The sequence below is a fragment of the Balaenoptera physalus genome, assembly GCF_965194825.1.
Source record: "Balaenoptera physalus genome assembly, chromosome: 2".
Classification (NCBI taxonomy): Eukaryota; Metazoa; Chordata; class Mammalia; order Artiodactyla; family Balaenopteridae; genus Balaenoptera; species Balaenoptera physalus.
Genome location: NC_138883.1, coordinates 82425711 through 82450048, shown reverse-complemented (window position 1 = coordinate 82450048; position 24338 = coordinate 82425711). Strand labels below are relative to the sequence as shown.

At 40.8% G+C, this 24338-nt stretch overlaps 1 protein-coding gene across 4 annotated transcripts in view; it reads left to right on the top strand.

The window, feature by feature from the left end:
* RASGRP1 (RAS guanyl releasing protein 1) overlaps positions 1 to 23785 on the top strand; it is a 78707-nt gene extending 54922 nt beyond the window's left edge. Inside the window, exons 8-17 of one of the 4 annotated variants that reach the window (XM_082442957.1) lie at positions 822 to 938; positions 3238 to 3513; positions 5023 to 5103; positions 9639 to 9743; positions 10561 to 10670; positions 11414 to 11558; positions 12296 to 12332; positions 13003 to 13155; positions 14014 to 14399; positions 21190 to 23785. In XM_082442957.1, coding sequence (XP_082299083.1) covers positions 822 to 938; positions 3238 to 3513; positions 5023 to 5103; positions 9639 to 9743; positions 10561 to 10670; positions 11414 to 11558; positions 12296 to 12332; positions 13003 to 13155; positions 14014 to 14399; positions 21190 to 21324 — 1545 coding nt within the window. In that variant the 3' untranslated portion in view covers positions 21325 to 23785. The other 3 variants (XM_082442958.1, XM_082442960.1, XM_082442959.1) reach the window with 3 other exon arrangements.
* The last annotated feature ends 553 nt before the right edge of the window (positions 23786 to 24338 follow it).

Genomic DNA, 24338 nt, shown 5'->3' with positions numbered 1-24338 from the left:
CCTACAGGCCATCTTCAAGGTCAGGATATGGTTAGATCTCTTTAGATCTTTAACATTTTTCAGAAGATGTTTACCAGCCTATATTGTTTTACCAAATGTGGCCCACATGGCAAAGGAAAGGGCAATTTCAGGTTTTAGTGGAGCTGGAACAGCCTGATTTAGGTCTGTGAGCCCATGTTGTGTTGAATGGCTGGGTTTAGTGTTTGAGGGGCAGAGCTTAGGCATCTGATAAGAGAAAAGCAGATACTGTGAACACGTATTTGAAATTTCACAGAGATTCTAGCATCTCTGTCCCAGTTACTGTCCTATATAGGCACTGGCGTTGCCCTCAGAAATAAAAGTCTGGCTACTTTGGGGTGAAGGATATAAAGGATTATGCTGAATGATATATTTTTTCAGCTCTAGATGTTCTAGACCAGTGTTTCTTTAAGTGTGGTACATGGACCACCTGCTCTGATGTTAACTAAAGGTACTTTAAAAGCACAGATCCCTAAGCTCAACCCCAGATCCAGGGAATCAGAACACCTGCACTTGGGTCCAGAAATCTTTGTGTTAAACAAGTACTTTGGGTGTTAGAAGCCACTGCTGTAGAGAGTGGTCCACAGACCAGCTGAAACTAAAGGAGGAAGACATGACGCTCTGCTAGATTTGGGACCTCCTGGTCTGGAATTATGCCTTAGGAAAGAAATGGACAGAAAATTGCAATACCTGATCGCTAGCCTTTGGCCAGAATTAGGAAGACTCATAACACAGAGATGAGAGGCAGCATCTAAGCTCCAATGTAACTGACATGTACAGTGACTCTGTTTTCTGTGTCACAGAAGCTCCACCAACTACAGAACTTCAATACGTTGATGGCTGTGATAGGAGGGCTCTGTCACAGCTCAATCTCCAGGCTCAAGGAGACAAGTTCACATGTCCCGCATGAAATCAATAAGGTCAGTGCTCCCGCCTCCTCCCGGGCCCCTTAGCAGCATTCCTAGGACCAGTGTCAGCGTTTCCTCCTTGAGGGGCAGCCCAGAGAGCATTTCCAAACCACACCATCCCTTTTCAACCAGGCAAAATACCAAGGAAGCAACCCCTAAGAAAACCCACAGGACAGGAACGGGGATGTCACAGATTTGAGAGTGACTGTGACTCAGTCTGGCCGCAGTGTTATTGCACCCATTCCCGCTGGTGATTTGAAACAATGTGTGTGTCTTTCCCATGTTCGTATGCCACTGAGTATCCGGAGTCACCATCTTTAGTACCAACTCCCTTGCTCTAGCAAGGAAAAGTGGTTCAGTGACCATAGTTCAGTCTGCATTTCAAGTGAGGTTATTTAGTGACACGTTAGAAACCTAGCTAGCTGGAACCCTGGGAGAGTGACATTATGGAGAGCTGAATTTTCCCAGATAGTTGGAAATGAGCTTTTCAGGTACCATTTTTTAATAGATGGTGTTTTGTCGAGGAACATTTTTCTTAAGTGTCCTATGCACTTTCCTACGTTATTAATTAGATTTTATAGAAAGGACTTTAATCCTTTATACATGCGGCTGTTACCACACATGGAAACCACTATGATATAGTACAGATATGAATGCAGCTACTTATGGTATGGGTTTGATAACAACTGCTCTGAGTATTTCATCTCGTTTGGCCTCCCTTACTGAACTCAAACCCCAGTCCCCCCGCGAGCTCTCTTCTTAGGGAGAGATGTCTGAGCCTCGTTGCCCCATCCGTTTTCCCAGGTGTTCGGCCTCCTTTCGGAAAGCCTCTTATTAATCATCCTTGCTCTGACAATGCTGGGGTCTGGGGACACCGCTCCACCCCCACCTCCCAGTGGTCTGGTCACCTTATAATTCCCTGATAGTGCTGGCTGGGAGCAGGCAGAACAACTGAAAAGATTGCCTGTGTCTCAGAGGGAGAGAATCACAGAATTTAAAGTGCCTTCGTGTCATTTCGTTTACAAGATGTAGCTTGCTGCTCTGCAGCTTGGGGTCCCCCCATAGCAGTGCTTCCTGTCTGTAGCTGCTTGACCTTCAGGGTGGCCTGCATAGTGAATTCCTAAGTCCAGAATGAAAGCTAGTGTCCTCCAGTAGTTTATTTCACCTTCCAAGGGGAACAAAAATATCTCTGTCATCTTTGCTGCTAGTCTCTCGTCTTGCGAGCATTTCCCACACTCCACACTCGCCCACCCTATTTTCTAGAGGTGTGTGAGGAGGCTCTCTTGCCAGCCACATGACTGCCGGGGGCTGACTCCCAGACCTCAAGCTCTTCATCGGGCAGAAAGGGTACTTCTTTAGGCCACGATTCTATTACAGGAATTTCCGGCACAGTGTTTAAAATGGTTGTTTTGTGTTGTGACGTGACTGGCAGGCAGTCTCTCCTTCCTGTCTGCTTCTGAGAAGGCTGGTCACCACACATGGGGGTGGGGTTCTGTGAACTGCGTGCTGACTTAAAGCAGGCGCATTGGAAGGAACAGCAGACCTGGCTGTGCCCTTGCTGTGCTGGGAGCGGCCACGCGCCCTCTGGCCGTGGCAGAGCACAGGCTCTAACGCAGAGGCCCCCACGGCCTCCGCCTCGTCCTCTCTCAGGTCCGCTGCTGAGAATTGGTTTAGTCTGTTCAGTCTCCCTATCCAGGGTTTCGGTCCGTGAGTGGAATGTCGCCTGCTTCCTAGGCATAGGTCCATCTTGAGACTCACCGAGCCAAGGCCCACAGAGCGCAGCATAAGGAATAACAGCATGCGATAGGTGACTGAAGCGCCACGCTGGAAACACACGCTTCCCCGCGCCAGCTGCGTGGGCAGCACACTTGAAGTGTTATGCGGTGCGGTGTCTTTGGAATCATTCAGAAGACACTAGGGAAGGGGACTGAATGGCTTGGGGTAGAGGTCAGAGAGACACTTACTATGCACTGTATACTCTTGTACTTTTTAAATCTTTTTTATCATGTGCTAATTTATTTTTTAAAAGAACAATTTTAGCATAAAAATGGTAAATAAAACCTCATCTAGAATTTTCCAGTTATGTAGTAAAGCACACCTTGCGTTTTCTAAACCTACTCTGCGATGTTTGACGTAAGCTGGAGTTTTAACTGGGGAGTCAGAATCTACACCTTTAGATGGACCACCCCCTGCCTGACGAATCAGGGACGGGGTGAAATTATGGTAGGAGCTGAGAGTTAAAGGCGGCCGCTGCAAAAACGCAGCCTGCCTGGATGGTACCTGTGACTGGGTCTCTTCCTCTGCTTTGTAGGTTCTGGGTGAGATGACCGAGCTGCTGTCCTCCTGCAGAAACTATGACAACTACCGGCGTGCCTATGGGGAGTGCACCCACTTCAAGATCCCCATCCTGGGGGTACACCTCAAGGACCTCATCTCCCTGTATGAAGCCATGCCCGACTATCTGGAGGAGGGGAAAGTGAACGTCCACAAGCTGCTGGCCCTTTACAATCATATCAATGAACTGGTCCAGCTGCAAGAGGTGGCCCCACCCCTGGAGGCCAACAAGGACCTGGTGCACCTGCTGACGGTGAGGCTCCATGGGAGACAAATTACTGGGCGCTACCTTATCAAAGATCAGCTCAGTTAAGCCTCACAAGAACTCTGTGAAGTGGATACTATCATTACCTCCATTTTATGGATGGGGATTCTGAGGCACAAAGACGTAACTTACCAGAAGCCACACGTTATTAAGCAGCAGATCCTGGGCTCAGACCCGGGTGGTGGGGTGGTGGGACTCCGGGGCTGTGCTCTTAAGCACCATGCCCTTTGGACCCCTAGGAGTGTTCCCCTCCCCCTACAAAAGCCAGTCCTAAGCTCTCTGGGAGGAGCTGATAGCAAATCAGGATACAAGGCTTGGTAAGAGATTGGAGACCGTGGGTTTTCATTAAAAAAAAGGACAAGGCATTGAGTTAAAAACAACAAAAAAAAATAGGTTCATTATTTGGGTCCTGCTACCACTGGCTTGGATCCCAGAGACATGTAAGCCAAGGGCAGGCGAGCACTTGTAGTGATGCGGGAGACCAGGATTTGCACTTTGGGTGCGGGCTGAGGTCAGATGAACTCCCTTCCAGACCTGTGATTCTATAGTTATAGCTGTGTGACTGACTGTGGGCACATAACTCGCTCTGTTTCCTTCTCTGTAAAATCAGAGGGATTCATCTCTGCGATGACTTCTCCCTTCTCTTTCAGTTCTAAAATTTGACAATTTTTAATGTGCCTTTTTTTGCAGAATGGAATAATCACTGTAGCCTCTTCGTACCTCACAGGATTATTCTGATAGTGCCTCAGGCTTTGCATCCAGCTGGTGTCTAATGCCAGCCCTTTTGCTAGTTGTCCAGGTGACCTTGGCTAGTTTCAGCCTTAGACAGCATCATTTGAGGAAAGAGGTACTGAATCTTAACTTTCTTGGTTCACAAATTCTGTGAGGAAAACTGTAAGCATTTCCCCCCCAAAATATACATAAGCCATATATACTCAAAAATATGGATGTTTCTGAGTTCTGAAACCCCTGAAGCCCATCCATAGAATCCAGATTAAGAACAAGATTATTTCTAAGACCTCGCTCCTCTAAAATTTTATAGTTCTAAGGTATATGAAACTCTTAATATCGTTTGATATTACCTGTTATCATTTAAACTGGGTTCTGTTGCTGGAATCAAATTTTAATGGTATCAGGCCATGCAAACTGTCCTTTCAGATCATCCATCTGCTTTGGGAGAGAACACGTGAGATGTGGACCATCTGATAGGGCCTTTGGCCTAAGCTCTGCATAGAAGCTTAGCTATTAAACCATAGTTTAAAAGTGGGCATCTTGAGACTTCTCCAAAGTTTAAAAATATTTTAATAAGAACTAACACTTGCCCTACTGCAGTAGTAGATGTTATACCCCCAAAATTCTGTGAATTTTTAAAAACAAATGACTTAACAGCCTAAAAGGGTAAACCACTAGAGAGGAAGAACCAAGAAAGAAACACATCGGCCCTGGGAAAGGCAAACAGCATCCTAGCAATTAACTCTGTTCTCCTTTGATTTGCAGTTATCCCTAGATCTCTACTACACTGAAGACGAAATCTACGAGCTTTCTTATGCCCGGGAACCCAGGAACCACAAAGCCCCAGTGAGTTTTTCACATTGACTCCCGTGTGTAACAGGTGCTTTACAAGCCTCTCATCAAGGTCATCCACCTTGAAATGGACTTTAGTTCAGTTTAAAAAGCATATTATGTTTTTACTATGTGCCCAACATTGTGCTAGGAATAAGGAAAGCTTCAACATATGTATTAGGAATAGTTCCTGACCATAAAGAGCTTGTACACTCCTCGAGGGGATAAGACTAATATGTGAACAGTAAATAACTACATGCCATGAGTGTCAGAAGGAGTGAGGGAATCGGCCAGTGGTTTACTAGTTAGAGAAGGGATATAGCATGGTGGGCTGGAGTGACCTCTCCCGCCTATTAATTATAAAATGTCCTCAAGGCAGTTGTTTCTCTTCATGATTTGTTGATGATAATGATATGTATATTAATCAGATGCTCAGCTTCAGAGAACTTTCAACTTGGTAGATAGAAAAGCCCCCACATCTTGTATTCACGTGGGTCAGGAAGAGCAGTCTGCTGGGTCTTTTGACCTCTTCTGATGAGAAGTCCTCAAAATTGTACACAGTCCTGGCTGCACAGTAGGGACTTCACAGGTTATCTGGCCCTGGCTTCCTACAGGCAGGTGAAATAATTTCAGTCTTCCTTCTGAAGAACCAATAATTCCCAGTCTCCTGGGCAGCTCCCTAGCTCCAAAGCAAGTGGTACTCAGGGGCAGAGAGTTGCCCGTACGTGAGAAATTCAGCTTATCTGTTCAGATGGCTAAATTTCATTGTTTCTATACAGAAAGATCAAGTTCTAGCATCCTGTTGTAACCAAAGATGTTTACTGAACATATTCGGCAGGTTTCAGGGTGTTAGAGGGCATTCCAATGAAAAGGGGACCTTCTTTCGTTTTTTGAAGAGATTTTAATTTGGGCCAAGTCTCAGATACTTAGGAATGGATTCCATCTCAGCTCGTCTAGGCCTCACTTTTTTTTTTTCCTTGTGTGTCTTCCTGCCTCTTAGCTATTTTTCTCCTCATCCTTCTCTCTACTAAATAGTAAGTAGAGAACAGAGAGGAAAATTTTTTTTTAATGTTATTGGAGTGTACCTGCTGTTCAGGTGTACAGCAAAGTGATTCAGTTATACGTATACATATATTCATTCTTTTTCAGATTCTTTTCTCATATAGGTTATCACAGAATATTGAGTAGAGTTTCCTGTGCTATACAGTAGGTCCTTGTTGGTTATCTGTTTTATATATAGTAGAGTGTGTATGTTAATCCCAAGTTTCTGTTTTATCCCTCCCCCCAACATTTCCCCTTTGGTAACCATAAGTTTGTTTTTGATATCTGTAAGTCTGTTTCTGTTTCGTAAATAAGTTCATTCGTATCATTTTTTAAATTAGATTCCACATATGAGTGATATCATATATTTGACTTACTTAGTATGATAATCTCTAGGTCTATCCACGTTGTTGCAAAGGGCATTATTTCATTCTTTTTTATGGCTGAATGAATAATATTCCATTGTATATATGTACATCTTCTTTATCCTTTCTTCTGTCGATGGACATTTAGGTTGCTTCCATGTCCTGGCTATTGTAAATAGTGCTGCAGTGAACACTGGGGTGCATGTATCTTTTCGAATTATGGTTTTCTCCAGATATATGCCCAGGAGTGGGATTGCTGGATCATATGGTTGCTCTATTTTTGGCTTTTAACTGTTCTCCATAGTGGTTGTACCAATTTACATTCCCACCAACAGTGTAGGAGGGTTCCCTTTTCTCCACACCCTCTCCAGCATTTATTGTTTGTAGACATTTTGATGATGGCCATTCTGACCAGTGTGAGGTGATACCTCATGGTGGTTTTGATTTGCATTTCTCTGATAATTAGTGATGTTGACCATCTTTTCATGTGAATTTTGGCCATCTGTATGTCTTCTTTGGAGAAATGTCTATTTAGATCTTCTGCCCATTTTTTGATTGGGTTGTTTTTTTTTTGATATAGAGCTGCATGAGTTGTGTATTTTGGAGATTAATCCTTTGCCGGCCACTTCATTTGCAAATATTTTCTCCCATTCTGTGGGTTGTCTTTTTGTTTTTTATGGTTTCCTTTGCTGTGCAAAAGCCTTTAAGTTTAATTAGGTCCCAGTTGTTTTTGTTTTTATTTTCATTACTCTAGGAGGTGGATCAAAAAAGATCTTGCTGTGACTTATGTCAAAGAGTGTTCTGCCTATGTTTCCTTCTAAGAGTTTGATAGTGTTGGCCTTACATTTAGGTCTTGATCTGTTTTGAGTTTATTTTTGTGTATGGTGTTAGAGAATGTTCTAATTTCATTCTCTTACACATAGCTGTCCAGCTTTCCCAGCACCATTTATTGAAGAGACTGTCTTTCCTCCACTGTATATTCTTGTCTCCTTTATTATAGATTAATTGACCATAGGTGTGTAGGTTTATTTCTGGGTTTTCTATCCTGTTCCATTGATCTATATTTCTGTTTTTGTACCAATACCATACTGTTTTGATTACTGTAGCTTTGTAGTATAGTCTTAAGTCAGGGGGCCTGATTCCTCCAGCTCAGTTTTTCTTTCTCAGGATGCTTTGGCTATTTGGGGTCTTTTGTGTTTCCGTACAAATTTTAAAATTTTTTGTTCTAGTGAAAATTGTTCTAGTGAACGTAAAAATGTTCTAGTGAAAAATGCCATTGGTAATTTGATAGGGATTACATTGAATCTGTCGATTACTTTGGGTAGTATAGTCATTTTGACAATATTTATTCTTCCAATCCAAGAACATGGTGTATCTTTCCGTTTGTGTCATCCTCAGTTGCTTTCATCAGTGTCTTATAGTTTTCGGAGTACAGGTGTTTTGTCTCCTTAGGTAGGTTTATTCCTAGGTATTCTTTTGATGCAATGGTAAATTAGGTTGTTTCCTTTATTTCTCATTCTGATCTTTCATTGTTAGTGTGTAGGAATGCAAGAGATTTCTGTGTATTAATTTTGTATCCTGAAACTACCAAATGCACTGATGAGATCTAGTAGTTTTCTGGTAGAATCTTTAGGATGTTCTGTGTATAGTATCATGTCATCTGCAAACAGTGATAGTTTTACTTCTTTTCCAATTTGGATTCCTTTTATTTATTTTTCTTTTCTGAGTGCCATGGCTAGGACTTCCAAAACTATGTTGAATAAAACTGGAGACAGTGGACATCCTTTTCTTGTTCCTGATTTTAGAGGGAATGCTTTCAGCTTTTCACTATTGAGAATGATGTTAACTGTGGGTTTGTCATATATGGCCTTTATTACGTTGAGGTAGGTCCCCTCTATGCCCACTTTCTGCAGAGTTTTTATCATAAATGGGTGTTGAATTTTGTCAAAAGCTTTTAACTGCATCTATTGAAATGATCATATGATTTTTTACTCTTTAGTTTGTTAATGTGGTGTATCACACTGATTGATTTGCGGATATTGAAAAATCCTTGCATCCCTGGATAAATCCTATTTGATCATGGTGTATGATCCTTTTAATGTATTGTTAGATTCGGTTTGCTAGTATTGATATTTTGTTGAGTATTTTTGCATCTATGTTCATCAGTGATACTGGCCTGTAATTTCTTTTTTTTGGGGGGGGGGGCGGTATCTTTGTCTGGTTTTGGTATCAGGGTGATGGTGGCCTCCTAGAATGAGCTTGGGAGTGTTCCTTCCACTGCAATATTTTGGAAGAGTTTGAGAAGGACAGGTGTTAACTCTTCTCTAAATGTTTGATACAACTCACCTGTGAAGTCATCTGGTCCTGGGCTTTTGTTTGTTGGAAGGTTTTTAATCACAGTTTCAATTTCAGTGCTTGTGATTGGTCTGTTCATATTTTCTACTTCTTCCTGGTTCAGTCTTGGAAGCTTGTATCTTTCTAAGAATTTGTCCATTTCTTCTAGGTTGTCCATTTTATTGGCACAGAGTTGTTTGTAGTAGTCTGGATTTCTGTGGTGTCAGTTGCAACTTCTTTTTCATTTATAATTTTATTGATTTGAGCCCTCTCCCTTTTTCTTGATGAGTCTGGCTAAAGGTTTCTCAATTTTGTTTGTTTATCTTTTCAAAGAACCAGCTTTTAGTTTCATTGATCTTTGCTATTGTTTTCTTCATCTCTATTTCATTTATTTCTGCTCTGATCTTTATGATTTCTTTCCTTCTACTAACTTTGGGTTTTGTTTGTTCTTCTTTCTGTAGTTGCTTTAGAGAGAGAAAATTTAAATGATCTACTTTACTCTTTGTCAATAGCTTCAACAAAAGGTTTAATGGAGAGGGAAGTGAAACTCTAGGCATATTGAGAATTTTAAATTATCTTAGATGGAGACAGTGTATGTGAGGAGCTCTTTGTAAACTGTAAAGCACAATACTTGGGTCAGCCAAGGTTGCTGTTCTAGATTTCAATTATGTGTGGGCCCTCTGCTCCTTGCCACTGCACATAGTTGAGGGTTGTCCACAGATGCAGCTACCAGGTAATGGGAAAGGAAGGAGCTGAAGGTTATAGCATTGCATTATAGTCATGGGGATTTCTCTGAATATTTCATTTTAGCCACTAACACCTTCAAAGCCACCAGTAGTAGTGGACTGGGCCTCTGGAGTATCTCCCAAACCTGATCCAAAGACCATAAGCAAACATGTTCAGAGGATGGTGGATGTAAGTACAGCTGTGTTTCCACAGACGAAAAGCAAGGCACCGCCTTGCTTAGTTCGGGGTGGGGGGAGAGGGGAGCACAGTGGTAGAAACAGAAAGGTAAGAAATTTGAAACTCGTTCCTACGTGAGCACAGGGAACCCGTTACTTCTCATATTGTGGCTGCAGAACAGTTCAGAAGTTACATTTTGCCAACACACTTTGGCCTCATATGGGGGCAGGTGTACCTCTTAAAGGCCTAGCAAGAGAGCATATATTTAAAGGTTGTCAGTTGATTTGGGGGCGGAGAGAGGTTGGAAAAGGTTTGAGTGTAAGGGGTGATAAGGAGAATCTGAAATTGAAAAGTGTGGCACTGCTTGATTCAATTCACTGTGCTAAATGCTGAGGAGGGGTACATACCTTCATATTTCTACATTTATCCTGTGAACCATTCCAGTGTAACAAGAAAAGTACGAGCCAGCAAGTGACAGAACAATTGGTAGAGGATTAAGAGGGGGTAGGGAGCAGAGAAGTGGCAATCTGAGCTGTGCAGTGAAGAAAGGGCAGAGTGAAGGGGGAACATCCCTCAGTGCAGTGAGCTAGGAGTAGAGAGCACCTGGGGTGAGGGCATATTGACATGCTAATGGAATTGAAAGCATCTGGCCACCCTCCAGATGCTGGTACCTGCAGAGACCTGGGATGTGACCCACTGAAACTCAGCAGCAGCTTAAGGAGCAGGTTTCCTTGTTCCTCTCACTCAGACTGAGGTGTTCTGGCCCCTGTGTCATTTGACTATGATTGGTTTCTCTTTGGTAATCACCAAAGAAACTCCTTTTTCATAGTCTGTCTTCAAGAACTATGATCATGACCAGGATGGATACATTTCCCAGGAAGAATTTGAAAAGATTGCTGCGAGTTTTCCATTTTCCTTCTGTGTGATGGACAAAGACAGGTGAGGGTTTGTGTGTGGGAAGATGTGGCTATGAACCTGTTGGTAAGAATGCTTTATGGGTGTGTCACGAGAAGAATTTGTAAACTCAGATGTGTTGCTGATGTGGTCACTTAATGAATTTCGGTGCTAAGAGAGCCATTATCAAGCAAATGCCTCTCCGGCTTCAGTTTGGACCACAACAGACCATGAAAAATGCATGTTTTAAATGCCTCAGAGTTGAAGACTCCATAATTCTGCCAGTTTAGGAATAGTCAACTGTAAGTAAGAAGAAGTTTAGTCTTCCTTCTTGCTTTGTCCTTACAGATTAGGAGGAACAACTAATATTTACTAATATTTTGCATATTTACTTTTCTCAAGAAGTTGGTTCTCTGTGTGAAACCAAATGTTTGGTTGGTGGGTTCCAGTTATATAGTAGGTGCTGTCTAAAAGTCAGAAACCTCAGCATAAGATATTTCCCTATACCCACATTTCCATCACTTCTTTTTCAAGTCTTGTGGATACTGGTTAAGTTAGTTAGGAAAACCTGGTTTAGCCAAAGAGTGACTCTGGAAATGAGTAATGCCATCTCACCTCCTTACACATGCTACCCAGGCATCCTTGTTAAAAGGAGGGCTCACGGAAGTAACTGTCAGGTAATACATACTGTACTACCCCTCAAGGATACAAAGAAAGTGAGTTTCTAAGGCTAGAAGCAGCCTTGCTACCCAGCCCCGCTCACATCCTTGTTGCTCATTTGTGGGCAGGGAAGGCCTCATCAGCAGAGAAGAGATCACTGCCTACTTCATGAGGGCCAGCTCCATCTACTCCAAGCTGGGCCTGGGCTTTCCTCACAGCTTCCAAGAGACAACCTACCTGAAGCCCACTTTCTGTGACAACTGTGCTGGATTTGTGAGTTGTTCTCAGAGTGCTTCCGGGTTGAACGTGGGGAGGGGTATGAGACAGGTTAAGTGATTAAGCCAGGTACAGACCTCGTGCACCTATCAACTCTTCCTGCCTAGAGCCTAAGCACACACCTACAATAACCTCATCCTCAAAGGCATGGGTTTTACTTGCACTCATCTTTTCCCGTTTCTTCCTGATTTATTTTCTCCTCTGGTAGAAGGGCCTGGGATAAATGGTGAGGAAATGTTGAATTTGGGATATACTTTCAAAGTATTATATCCATATGCTGTTTCAGATGTTAGAAAAGAGAAATATGAGACATCCTCACCCCTTCAAAAGGAACTGCCTTTTAAGAAGTCACTTGGGCTCTGCCCCTCCTCTGTCCCACCCCGACCAACAGTTTCCTCCTAAACTCAGTCCCTGACCCCAGGATTCTGTATACTTGCTCTTTAGTTTGGAGTCTCAAGAAGCCTATTTGTCCTGTAATTCATCCACTTCAGGCCTGGGTCATAAATCCACTGTAGTAAGCTTCTTGAGAACATTTACCTCTGATCAGCACAAACTTTTCCTGTTTTCAGTTTAAGGCCAGGAGGGATTAAGACACATGAGAGATAAATGAGGTTTCCTTCCCGCTTGAGGTAGAGTAGAATGAGGGAAAATAAAGAATGGATGTCAGTGTCTAGCCTCCTACCCGGTAGATGAAGGACGTGTGGTGCATTCTAACCCTCTTCTTTGTCTCACAGCTCTGGGGAGTGATCAAACAAGGGTATCGGTGTAAAGGTAAGGCCCAGCTTTGTCCAGCGTGTTGTCTTCCCTGGTCTGAGAGGCTTTCCTGTAAAGCATGTTCTACCCATAGTAGTTGTCCATTCAGTCCACAGCTTCTCAGCACACCTCACAACCTCATCTTGTTTGCCCTGGAAATAGGGATGATTGGCAGATTATGCTCTCATATGGTCATGGGTCCCCAAAGACAGACAGGCACAGAATCACTTCTGAAACAAAAGATAAGTGATTACCAAAGGCCCTTGTCAGCTTTCCTTTTATCAGTAGATATCTCAGGATAATTGTCCTTCCTTATGACTAGAAAAGTTCAGAAGTAAAGGAGAAAAGACCTTTTACTGCAAGGAAGAAAGAATAAGACCTAACAGCTGGGAGCCTCCAGAGGGGCTCCTTAGAGTAGGCAGTATGTGCAGGATGACCAAGAAAAACACCAGTCCTGTCTAGGAGAGCAGGATGCCACTTCTGATTCCCAGACTCATAAGGGCTGTGACAAGGTTGTGAGATCCAGGGGTTGACCCAGTGAGAAGAATGCTAAGTTCAATAGAAGCGTTAAGTGTCCTAGCTCCAGAAGACAGGACAGGCATGTGTGACGAGAGCACTGCATGCATGTGGTTTTGAGACTCTGGAGGAGAAAGTGAAAGACTTCCTGATCAGGGTGTCTTGTCCACAGACTGCGGGATGAACTGCCACAAACAATGCAAAGACCTGGTTGTGTTCGAGTGCAAGAAGCGAGCCAAGAACTCAACAGCTCCCACAGAGAACAGCACCTCTGTGGGGCCAGCATCCAGCCTTTGCTCGTTGGGAGCCAAAGATCTGCTCCATGGTAAGCAGGCACTGGGAATGTTCATATTGGAAAGTGAAGGTGGACGAATACAGTTTTCAGGGAGGAAAGATTACCTTTATCCTTCCTACTTGTAATAAAAACCACCACAAATATGCTTGTGGAAGATATGCCTGTATATTTTGCACCCTGCATTTTAAGAGTTCCATTTCACCTGTGGGCACCACAATTCTGTCACACACAATGCAGACTTTCTTGGGAGAGAAGTGGCAGAGAGCAGCATGAAGGTCTGCGGCCTCAGAGTGAAGCCTGGAAAGGGGCTGCACCTAGAGGTTTCTCTTCTCCAGACCATCTCTCCCCAGTCCCCAGAGCTTTGTCCAATAGTGACAAGAGGAGGACTTCTGAGGCTTTCCTAGAACTGCCAGGAAGTACACTAATAGGTAGGTTAAACATAGGTGTATCATGGGCAACAAATGAAAATTGCTGTAGAAGTGCTATTTGGCAAGGTCTGCTTGTAATGAAAAAACCAACTACTTTATCTATTAAATGGTAAATATAAACCCTAGACATACAGAAAGCTTGGGACGGAATCTTAGGCACGCTACCTTTTGGGGAGCAAAGGAAAAGCAAGCAAATAGAAAAAAGCAACAGAAAAGGAGCCTTTAAGGATGGCCTTTCCTCAGGGTGGATGCAGCCTGACACCAGTGGCCATAGCTCAGCCAGCAAGGCCCCTGGATTTCAGCCCCCTCACCCCCTAAACTGCCTGCTTGAAAATGAGTCCACTTTGGGCCTATGGAACTCCTGTAACAATAAGAAGAGTCTCATTTGAAACTAATGTGTCAATATTGAGTGTCTGCTTTTCTGAGGCAAAGTACTAACATGTCCCGTACCTTCCTCCAGCACCAGAGGAAGGACATTTCACATTCCCTAATGGGGAGGCTGTGGAACACAGTGAGGAGAGTAAGGATCGGACCATCATGCTCATGGGAGTGTCCTCACAGAAGATTTCTGTTCGGCTGAAGAGGACCGTTGCCCACAAGGCCACCCAGACCGAAGCACTGTCTTGGCTTGGCAGTGAGGGCCCTTCCAGTCACTTTGTGCTATCCTCCCCAAGGAAGACAGCCCAGGATACTCTCTATGTACTTCCCAGCACTACATCTCCATGCCCCAGCCCAGTCTTGGTCAGAAAGCAGGCTTTCGTCAAGTGGGAGAATAAAGAATCCCTCATAAAATCAAAGGAGGAGCTCCGTCACCTCAGACTCCCAACCTACCAAGAGCTGGAACAGGTACCTTCTTTTTCCTTTTTTTCAGACTCTGAGAAAAGTGGGGCTAAACCAGGGAAGAACATGTAAACTGAAGATTCAGACCAGGTTGATTATTAGAATAAAGGGGAAAAAAAAAAAGATTGTGCTTTGTCTCAAACCAGTGGGGGCCCTGGTTCACATTACATAACTAGGACAGGATAGACAGGGCTCCTATTGCCATAAAGGTACAATCTCAAAGTGTTGGTACCAGGGCCCAAAGCTCTGTTCACAGTAGGCTCCTTGAGAAAAACCAGTTTCTATTGATCAGCTTTACTGTGGTGACACCACACCCTTTTTCTAGACTTAAAAGCAAGCTGCCTAAATCCTCCCTCCCTAGAGGTCTTTGGGGGCCTTCATGGTTGCCTGGACATCTTCCTAAAAGAAGGGAGGTGATCACTGTGCTATCAAAAAAAGGAAGAGAGTATTTAGCTCACTGCAGAAAAAGCCTCCTCCTTAATACAGAATGAGGGAACTCTTCTCTAAAACATGAGGGGATGTGCTGATTTACATACACACACACAGCTAAATCATCAACAGCAGTTGGAAAATGCACCACTGATTATAATCTATAGCAATATAATGTAAATGGTAACAGTTGTGGTAGCAGAGTTGCTTTTTTTCTGTTAGGCTCACAATGTCCTAATTATAAGTTATCTAATGGAGGTATTAGAAAAGACAAAATAAGGTTTACCAAGAAAAGAAGAATATGATGCCAAGGTTTGATAAGAAGGGGGGATAATAAGGTTAAAAAAAGAGAAAAGAAAGGAAAGTAGGAGCTAGGACAACTGGGGACAACAGGCAGTTGTCCAAATACTCAATTCCATAGGGTCATCACTAATTACTTGTTTGTTTAGAGTACAAAGCTCAGAATGAGAGCTGGTTTAGACAGACCTCTTGTCATGGGACAGTAGTTTCTTACCAAAGATAGGGTAAGGCCTGTCTGCCTTTTTTCCCCAAAACATCAAGGCTGGCAATGTGTTGTTGGAGGCCTATCAATCAGTACAAACACAAAACCAACATCTAACTGGCTAGAATTCCTTACATAATTCTACACACTACATAGTAAAACTGCCCAAGAGGGTCTCAGGATTCCCTACCTACCTGGTCCTCAGTGTTGCACCTTCCCTGTCAGACCCCCCAGGAATTGAATTGAAGAAACAAGTTAGATAATGTATGTGAAACTCTTGGTTTGGTGCCTAGAACAAAAACATAATGTTAGGAGGAACACTTGAGAAAAGAACAGATTTTCTGGATGAAAAGTACTCACTCATTCAGAATATTTTAAGACATGCTTTAAGAATCAATCAGAACATCTTCTGATGCGGGTGACACAAAGCCCTCTAGGGGTAGAAGCAGCCACAGTCAACTTTCAAGAACAATGAAAGAAAGAAACCTTGAAAAGTGAACTTGATAGAGTAGAAAGAACTTCAGTCTTGGGGACAAAGATCTGTGCTTCTAGTCCCAGATCTTTCTTACTCCTGCTGTTAAACTCTGTGACCTGTTTGGGCCTCTGTAAAATACAGTCCATGCACTCTACAGCTTGTTTCAGATCCTGACATTTTACATGCCATGTAAAAGGAGCAATGTAGTTGTTGGCAACAATGACTTCTTGCTGCAAGAAGTGGGTGGTAGAAAGATTTCAGGTGAGTGAGTTAGTTAGGTCCAGTATTCATTCCTACCCAGTAATACCAGAGCTGGTAAACCCTCTTTACTTTTATCCTTGTCATTGGGACCTAAGGACCAGAATTCACTATGCATGTTTTAGAGTATTTAAAATAATATGTAATATTCATATTATAATAAATATTATACATTATTTTAAGTATGTGTATACCTCTAAACCAGCACAGGACAAAAGAAAATGCAAAGCCTCTGAGGTTCAAATCCCCAGTCTGATACTATATCCACCTCTATTAATCATGTAACGCAGTACATAGCAAATACTCAGTATTACACAGCAGCTAATAGACAGCTATCTAGGTAATTTATGTTGAGAAACAACTCATGTATCCCAAATTACCCCCCCATATTTTGGGGGGTAATCAGTATGGTATAAGTAAGGTAAAAACACGAGATGCAAAGTCTTGAAGACCAGCAACATCAGCATCATGGTGGCATGTGTTGCTCCTTTTTATCTCTCCCCTTTACAGCTAAACTGGTCATTCATAAACAAACAAAAGTGACTCTACACCTTACACCAGACCACCCAGTAGATTTCTACCCACCTGTGCTTCAGAGAAGAGAATAGCTTCATAGGACCTCAGAGAGGGCTGTGAAGCCAAGGGAGTTGGTGAGCCTGCCCCACGTCAACTTGCTGCTATCAGGAGGAAAAAGATCAGACTGGAAATAAATAAAATAGAGACCAGAAAAAAAAATAGAAAGGATCAACAAAATCGATTGTGAATAATCATTTAACAGTAACTGCCCTTGAAACGGCCAGTTGCACCACAGTAAACCAAAGCTTCATGTACACTGACAAAAGATAAACAAAATGGACAAACCTTTATTCACACTAAGAAAAAAGAGGGACTTCCCTGGTGGTCCAGTGGTAAAGAATCTGCCTTCCAATGCAGGGGACGCAGGTTCAGTCCCTGGTCGGGGAACTAAGATTCCCACATGCCACAAGGGCAACTAAGCCCACGTGCTCTGGAGCCCATGCGCTGCAATGAAAGGTCCCACATGCCGCAACGAAGATCCCGCGTGTTGCAACTAAGACCTGACACAGCCAGAGAGAGAGGGAGAGAAAGAAAGGGAGGGAGGGAGAAGGCTCAAATATGTAAAATTAAAATGACAAAAGGAGACATTACAACCGTTACTACACAAATACATAGGACCATAAGAGACTACTATGAATAATTATATGCCAACAAACTAGATAACCTAGAAGAAATGAATAAATTTACAGAAATACACAACCAAATAAGACTGAATCAAGAAAAAACAGAAAATCTGAACAGACCAATAACAGAGACATTGAATCAGTAATCAAAATCCTCCCAACACAGAAAACTCCAGGATCAGACAGCTTCACTGGCAAATTCTACCCAATACTCAAAGAATTAACACCAGTCCTTCTTAAAACCTTCCAAAAAATAGAGGAAATATTTGCAAACTCATTCTGCAAGGGCAGTTTCACCCTGATACCGAAGCCAGATAAGGAAACTATAAGAAAATCAAACTACAGACCAGTATCACTGATGACTATACATGCAAAAATTCTCAACGAAGTATTAGCAAACTGAACTCAAGAACACATCAAAAGATTTTTATACACTATGAAAAGTGGGGTTTATCCCTAGGATGCAAAGACAGTTCAACATAGGCAAATCAATAAATGTAATCATCACATTAGTAAAAGGAAAGATAAAAATCATGTGGTCATCTCAACAGATGCAGAAAAACATCTGACAAAATACAACATCCTTTCATGATAAAAACCCTGCTCAGACTGGATAAAAGGAATATACCTCAACATAATAAGGGCCATATATGACAAACCCACAGCTAACATTATACTCAGCGGAGAAAATTTCAAAGCTTTTCCACCAAGAACAAGACAAGGATGCCCACTCTCACCACTTATTCAAGTACTGACAGTCTCAGCTAGAGCAATTAGGCAAGACAAGAAAGTAAAAAAGCATCCAAATCAGGAAAGAAGTAGCAAAACTGTCACTGTTTGCAGATGATGAGTCTGTATATAGAAAAACCTAAAGATTAAGCAAAAAAAACTGTTGAAACTAATAAACATTTTCTGTTAAACTGCAGTATACAAAGTCAACTTATAGAATCAGTTGCATTTCTATATACACTAAAGACGAAACATCTGAAAAAGAAAGAAATCTTTCCCATTCACAATAGCATCAGAAACAATAGGAATAAATTTAATCAAGGAAATGAAAGATTTCTACAATGAAAACTACAAGACTTTGCAGAAAGAAATCAAAGACACAAATGGAAAGACATCCTGTGTTCATGGATCAGAAGAATTAAGATTGCTAAAATGTCTGGCAGAAGACCTGAATTCTTTCCTTCCAAAGAAGACATACAGATGGCCAAAAGGCTCATGAAAAGATGCTCATCATCACTAATTACTAGAGAAATGAAAATCAGAACTACAATGAGGTACCACCTCACACTGGTCAGAATGGCCATCATTAAAAAGTCTACAAATAATAAACTCTGGAGAGGGTGTGGAGAAAAGGGAACCCTCCTACACTGTTGGTGGGAATGTAAATTGGTGCAACCACTATGGAAAACAGTATGGAGGTTCCTTAAAAAACTAAAAGTAGAACTACCATGTGATCCAGCAATCCCATTCCTGGGCATATATCTGGACAAAACTATAATTCAGAAAGATACATGAACCCCGCTGTTCACAGCAGCACTATTTACAACAGCCAAGACATGGAAGCAAACTAAGTGCCCATCAATAGACGAACGGATAAAGATGTGGTATGGATTTAGTGGTATATATATATATATATACAATGCAATACTCCTCAGCCATAAAAAAGAATGAAATAATGCTACTTGCAGCAACATGGATGAACCTAGAGATCATCATACTAAGTGAAGTCAGTCAGAAAAATACCATATGATATCACTTACATGTGGAATCTAAAATATGACCTAAATGAACTTATCCATGAAACAGAAACACACAGACACAGAGAACAGACTTGTGGTTGCCGAGGGGGGTGGGGGAGGGGTGGATTGGGAATTTGGGATTAGCAGATGCAAACTATTAACATACAGAATGGATAAACAAGGTCCTACTGTACAGCACAGAGAACTATATTCAATATCCTGTGATAAACCATAATGGAAAAGAATATGAAAAAGAATATATATATGCGCATAACTGAATTACTTTGCTGTGCAGCAGAAACTAACACAACATTGTAAATCAACTAGACTTCAATAAAATAAATTTTTTCAAAAAGACTGTTAAAATATCCATACTCTCCAAAGCAATCTATAGATTCAATGCAATCCTCATCAAAATACCAATGGAATTCTTTACAGACATAGAAGAAAACAGTCCTAAAATTTGTATGGAACCACGAAAGATCCTGAATAACCAAAGTAATCCTGATGAAAGAGCACAAAGCTGGAGGTACCACACTTAATTTCAAATTATACTACAAAGCTACAGTAATAAAAACAGTATGGTACTGGCACAAAAACAGACACACAAACCAATGGAACAGAAAAGAGCCCAGAATTAAATCCCTGCATATACAGTCAACTAATATATTCGACAAGGGAGCCCAGAGCACCCAAGCAGAAAGGAAAGTCGTCTCTTCACAAATGGTGTTGGGAAAACTGGATAAGCACATGCAGAGCAATGAAATTCAACCCCCATCTTACACCACTGATAAAAATTCACTCAAAATGGATCAAAGAGGTAAACGTTTGAGACCTGATACTATGAAACTCCTAGAAAAAAACGAAGGAAGAAGCTCCTTGTCACTGGTCTTTGGCAATGAATTTTTGGATATGACACCAAAAGCAAAAAATCAGCAAATGAGACTACATTAACTAAAAAGCTTTTGCACAGCAAGGAAACCATCAATAAAATGAAAAGGCAATCAACTGAATGGGGGAAGATATTTGCAAATGATATATCTGGCAAGGAGTTCTTTAAAATATGTAAAGAACTCATACAACTCGATAACAACAAAATCTGATTACAAAACAGAAGAACTATATAGACTTTTTTTCCCAAAGAAAACATACAAATGGCCGACAGGTACATGAAAAGATGCTCCACATCACTAATCATCAGAGAAGTGCAATTCAAAACCACAATGAGATATCATCTCACACCTGTTAGGATGGCTATCATCAAGAACACAAGATAACAAGTGCTCATGAGGATGTTCAGAAAAGGGAACCCTCGTGCACTGCTGGGGGGAATGAAAATTGGTGCAGCCAATATGGAAAACACTATGGAGATTTCTCAAAAGACTGAAAAAAACTACTATATGATCCAGCAAAATTCCACTCCTGGGTATATATCCAAAGAAAATGAAAACACTAATTCAAAAAGATACACGCACCCCAATGTTCTTACCATTATTTACAATAGCCAAAATACAGAAGCAACTTAAGTGTCCATCAACAGATGAATTGATAAAGAAGATGTATGTATATATATACACATATACGTACATGCAATGGAATATTACTCAGCCATAAACAAAGAATGAAATTCTGCCATTTGCAACACTGGAAATCAACAGCTGCCTCTATAACTAAATCACTGCAAATTAAATAAATCCCAGTTTAGGGGGATGGGATAAAATTCTTATCTTTCTCAAAAGTCTGTTAGTTTTCAATGATTTGGAGGAGAAAATATGTAATATGATTATATATGTAATATCTCATGTGAACTATAATATCACATATTATAGAATTCCAAGTCACTGCTTTCATACCTCAGACCTGACCAAGACTATTTCTGCCAAGTTTAGGTCTGCTACACAATATTCAAAGATTTTCTCATTATTCATCTATTGCCCAGGAATGGTTTATTCTGCCTGCTAGCCACTCACATCTTTGATATAACAAAACTAATTGTTGTTTACACATGCTCATTTGATATTTAATGTGTTATTTTTTATTCAGGGCAAAATATGTGCCTTGAAAACACTTTTTAATTCTCAGCCACAGTGAATAGATGCCAATCAAGTGTGGTACTCCCAATACTGTAACTGATTTGCCATTCATTGCTGCTTTATTAACATACCTCTTTTTTTTTTTTTTTAAGGAAATAAATACCCTGAAAGCAGATAATAATGCTCTAAAGATCCAACTGAAATATGCACAGAAGAAGATAGAAACCCTCCAGCTTGCAAGAAGCAATCATGTCTTGGCACAGATGGAGCAGGGTGACTGTTCTTAGCCCAGAAACTCAAGCAGCACAAACTGCAGAGTGTATCAGAGATCTCATTTCCTAAACCTCTTAACACAAAGACCTGGGAAACCTTAGACTGACTGGCTTTCAAAAGGCTATTTTAAAGAAGGAAAGCTGGTTACTCTTTTGTTACTTAAAAGATTCCAACTGTGCGGTATGGTTTTCTCTTCCAGCCAGTTGAATCAAAGGGAGGAAAGCTGAAGAGTGCAAAATATTTGCCATTCATACCAGAATTTTTTTTTTCCCCTGGGACTAATATCAAAAGCATGATAAAAAACATGACTATAGTTTTCTGACAAGATAGCTTCTTCTATCTATGTGGCCTGCCCAGCTGCTTCTTCCTTAGAACTAAAATCCCTGGAAAATGAATTTGTTTCCTTCCCGTTTTTTCCTGAGGCATTTATTTTGTTCCATCCAAAGCTTGCTTATAATGGAAAAATACTCACATTCCAAACGTAGAATCGCTTCCTCTATATTTCAGCATTCTTTACGAATCTGGTTCCCACTTCACTACCTCACATCTAATCAATTTGCCTTTTCCCCTTCTTCCTCACTACGTTCTTACACACATGAGGATATCTACCTAGAAGAGAACTTCTAGAGATGTAGCCATAAATTTGGGGAGAGCAGGAAGGGGCTATTAAACAACATGACATCATCCAATTACAGGTCAACTCATAGTTTTAGTCTGAGTCATAAAAGAAGTAGCCAAATTAAGTACCTGGAAATGTGGCTATTAGCACCTCACACATGGCTGGCTAATTAGCTAAAACAAACATAACGCAAACATGTTTGTCCCTCATATAATCTACACTGGATAGAATGAAGAATTTATGGCTTTTTAAAAATGTTTAACTCTCATATGCCATCCTATTTTTTTTTTCTTGAAGTAAGTTTCTGAACTGAATTTGTGATTGTACTGTCTTCACTATTAATACTATTTAGAAATAAGCTAATTGGATCAGAGGCTTCAATAATAGCTGACAGCATGTATATATGTACATATTATGTATATACAACATCAGACATGCATGTGGCTTGGAATTCTGTTTCTTCCTTAGTAAAATGTGTGAGTTAAACGACTTTTGGTCATGTACACAAATTCACAAAGTTCAGTTTGTTACAAGACAAATTGCTCAGAATATAAATTGTATTGTTTGGCAAAATCACAAGAGTCCTGTGAGTCTTCTGTTAATGAAGGTTAATGATAAATGGGCTCATTTAATTATCTGGGCAACTATTCACAAACTTCTTTGTCAAACTCTTTATGTCTCTAAAAAAAATTCATATGATCATTTTCTTTTGGTGGGGAGAACTTACCTTCCATGCTTGGAAAGCCTGACACCAAGCTGACTTAAAATTCATACACAAGTAGACCAACTGCCAAGCATATAATCTCAACAACCAAAAGTTCCAAACCTAAAGCCAACAACACCAAGTCTTAATCAGAAACAAATTATATATATAGTATAAGCTTCCTTGGAGAATTCAGATCATTTAAGAAGTTTCTTTGATGAAAGACCAGTTCCCATTTGCATACCTCCTTGTACTGAACTGAGTTTAGTAAAAAAGCTAGTGACTAGCTTTCAGTTAGCGTTTTAAAGAATCACTTTACACACAAATCTACCTTTTTCTAAATCCAAACTCAGAAATCCCCATGGCAGGGCTGCTTAGGTCCACCACTTGGTAGATAATCCTATAAGAAGTACTTTGCTACTTACTTACCTTATGTGGAACAAACATGAGTTTATAATCATCCTTAAAATTCATATTCTTCACCTATTCTTTTCCTCTGTCCAAAGATGGTACAATTCAATTTCTTTAAGCATAGTTATGAAACACAATTAAATTTTTTTCATTCTTCTTACCCAGGATCCAAAATACAGAGCCCAGGTTAGTTTCTATGTAAATAATTTGTGATCTAGAGGAATTCAAAAGGTCACAGTCTCCTTAACTAGCCAAATTAACATGGCTAGAAAGTCTCAAGCATTCCAGAATTTATCACTGAAATGGATAGGAAGCAGTAGTTTCACCACAAGTCTTTATAGTCCAGCAAGGGCCAAATAAGTACAGTGTATAAATTAATATTATTTGCTCTGAACTACATGGGATTAGTGGAATCTACAGAAATAATATGGAACAAATTTTTTGTTTGTCAAGCCTAGGATACAAATTTGTGTGTCTTGTATCAACTTGAAATAAGTTTGGGCATATATTTATCTGCTGAAACAAGGACAAATCTTGTTAACAACAATGTCACTTCTTATTTTCTTTGGTAATTGATTTGCTGTTTTACTGGCCAAATGTGAATTTCTGTTTAAAGATGTATAATGTAAAAGAACTGCAAGGAAAAAACAAAATGTACAGATTGTAAAGGTGTTTTTTTTTGATACCTAATATAAGTTTTCTTTGTGTAATATTTGTATGATAAAAGACATTAGGAGCCCTATGGCATAGGTGTCCTGTGTTTCTTCTAGTTCTTGAACATACAGAAGCCTCACCTTAATTTTTACTATAATCGACAGCTGAGAGCACTCCCTACTTCTGTTAACCAAACTGAGTCTTCCTGAAAGGAAAAGCAAAGCAACTAATTATTCAGTATACATTTTTCTAAATCCTTCTATAACATGAAGTAGTAACATACAGAAATATTCAACCTTTTCCCATCTTATTGCATAATGAATTACACTGATCCCCAAATATTAAGTCTACAAATACTTAACACTGAAGGAGACAAATCTGAGGCTGTCATTCCTGTGGCTTTCAGCTTTAATTCCACAGTTCTAAGAAAACTAGCAAGTAAAGAAGAGAAACTTTGAAGCTGTGGATGGAATTGGTAGAGGATGGTTCAATCTAGTGGACAGATCACCCAGAGCAATTCATTGGGCTCATGATTATTTAGAGTGATTAGAGATAGCTGTGATTTTTCCTTAATCATCAGCCAACTTTTGTTTAACTAGACCAATGAAGGGGGGTGGCGGGGGTGGGTGGAGAACGGGGAC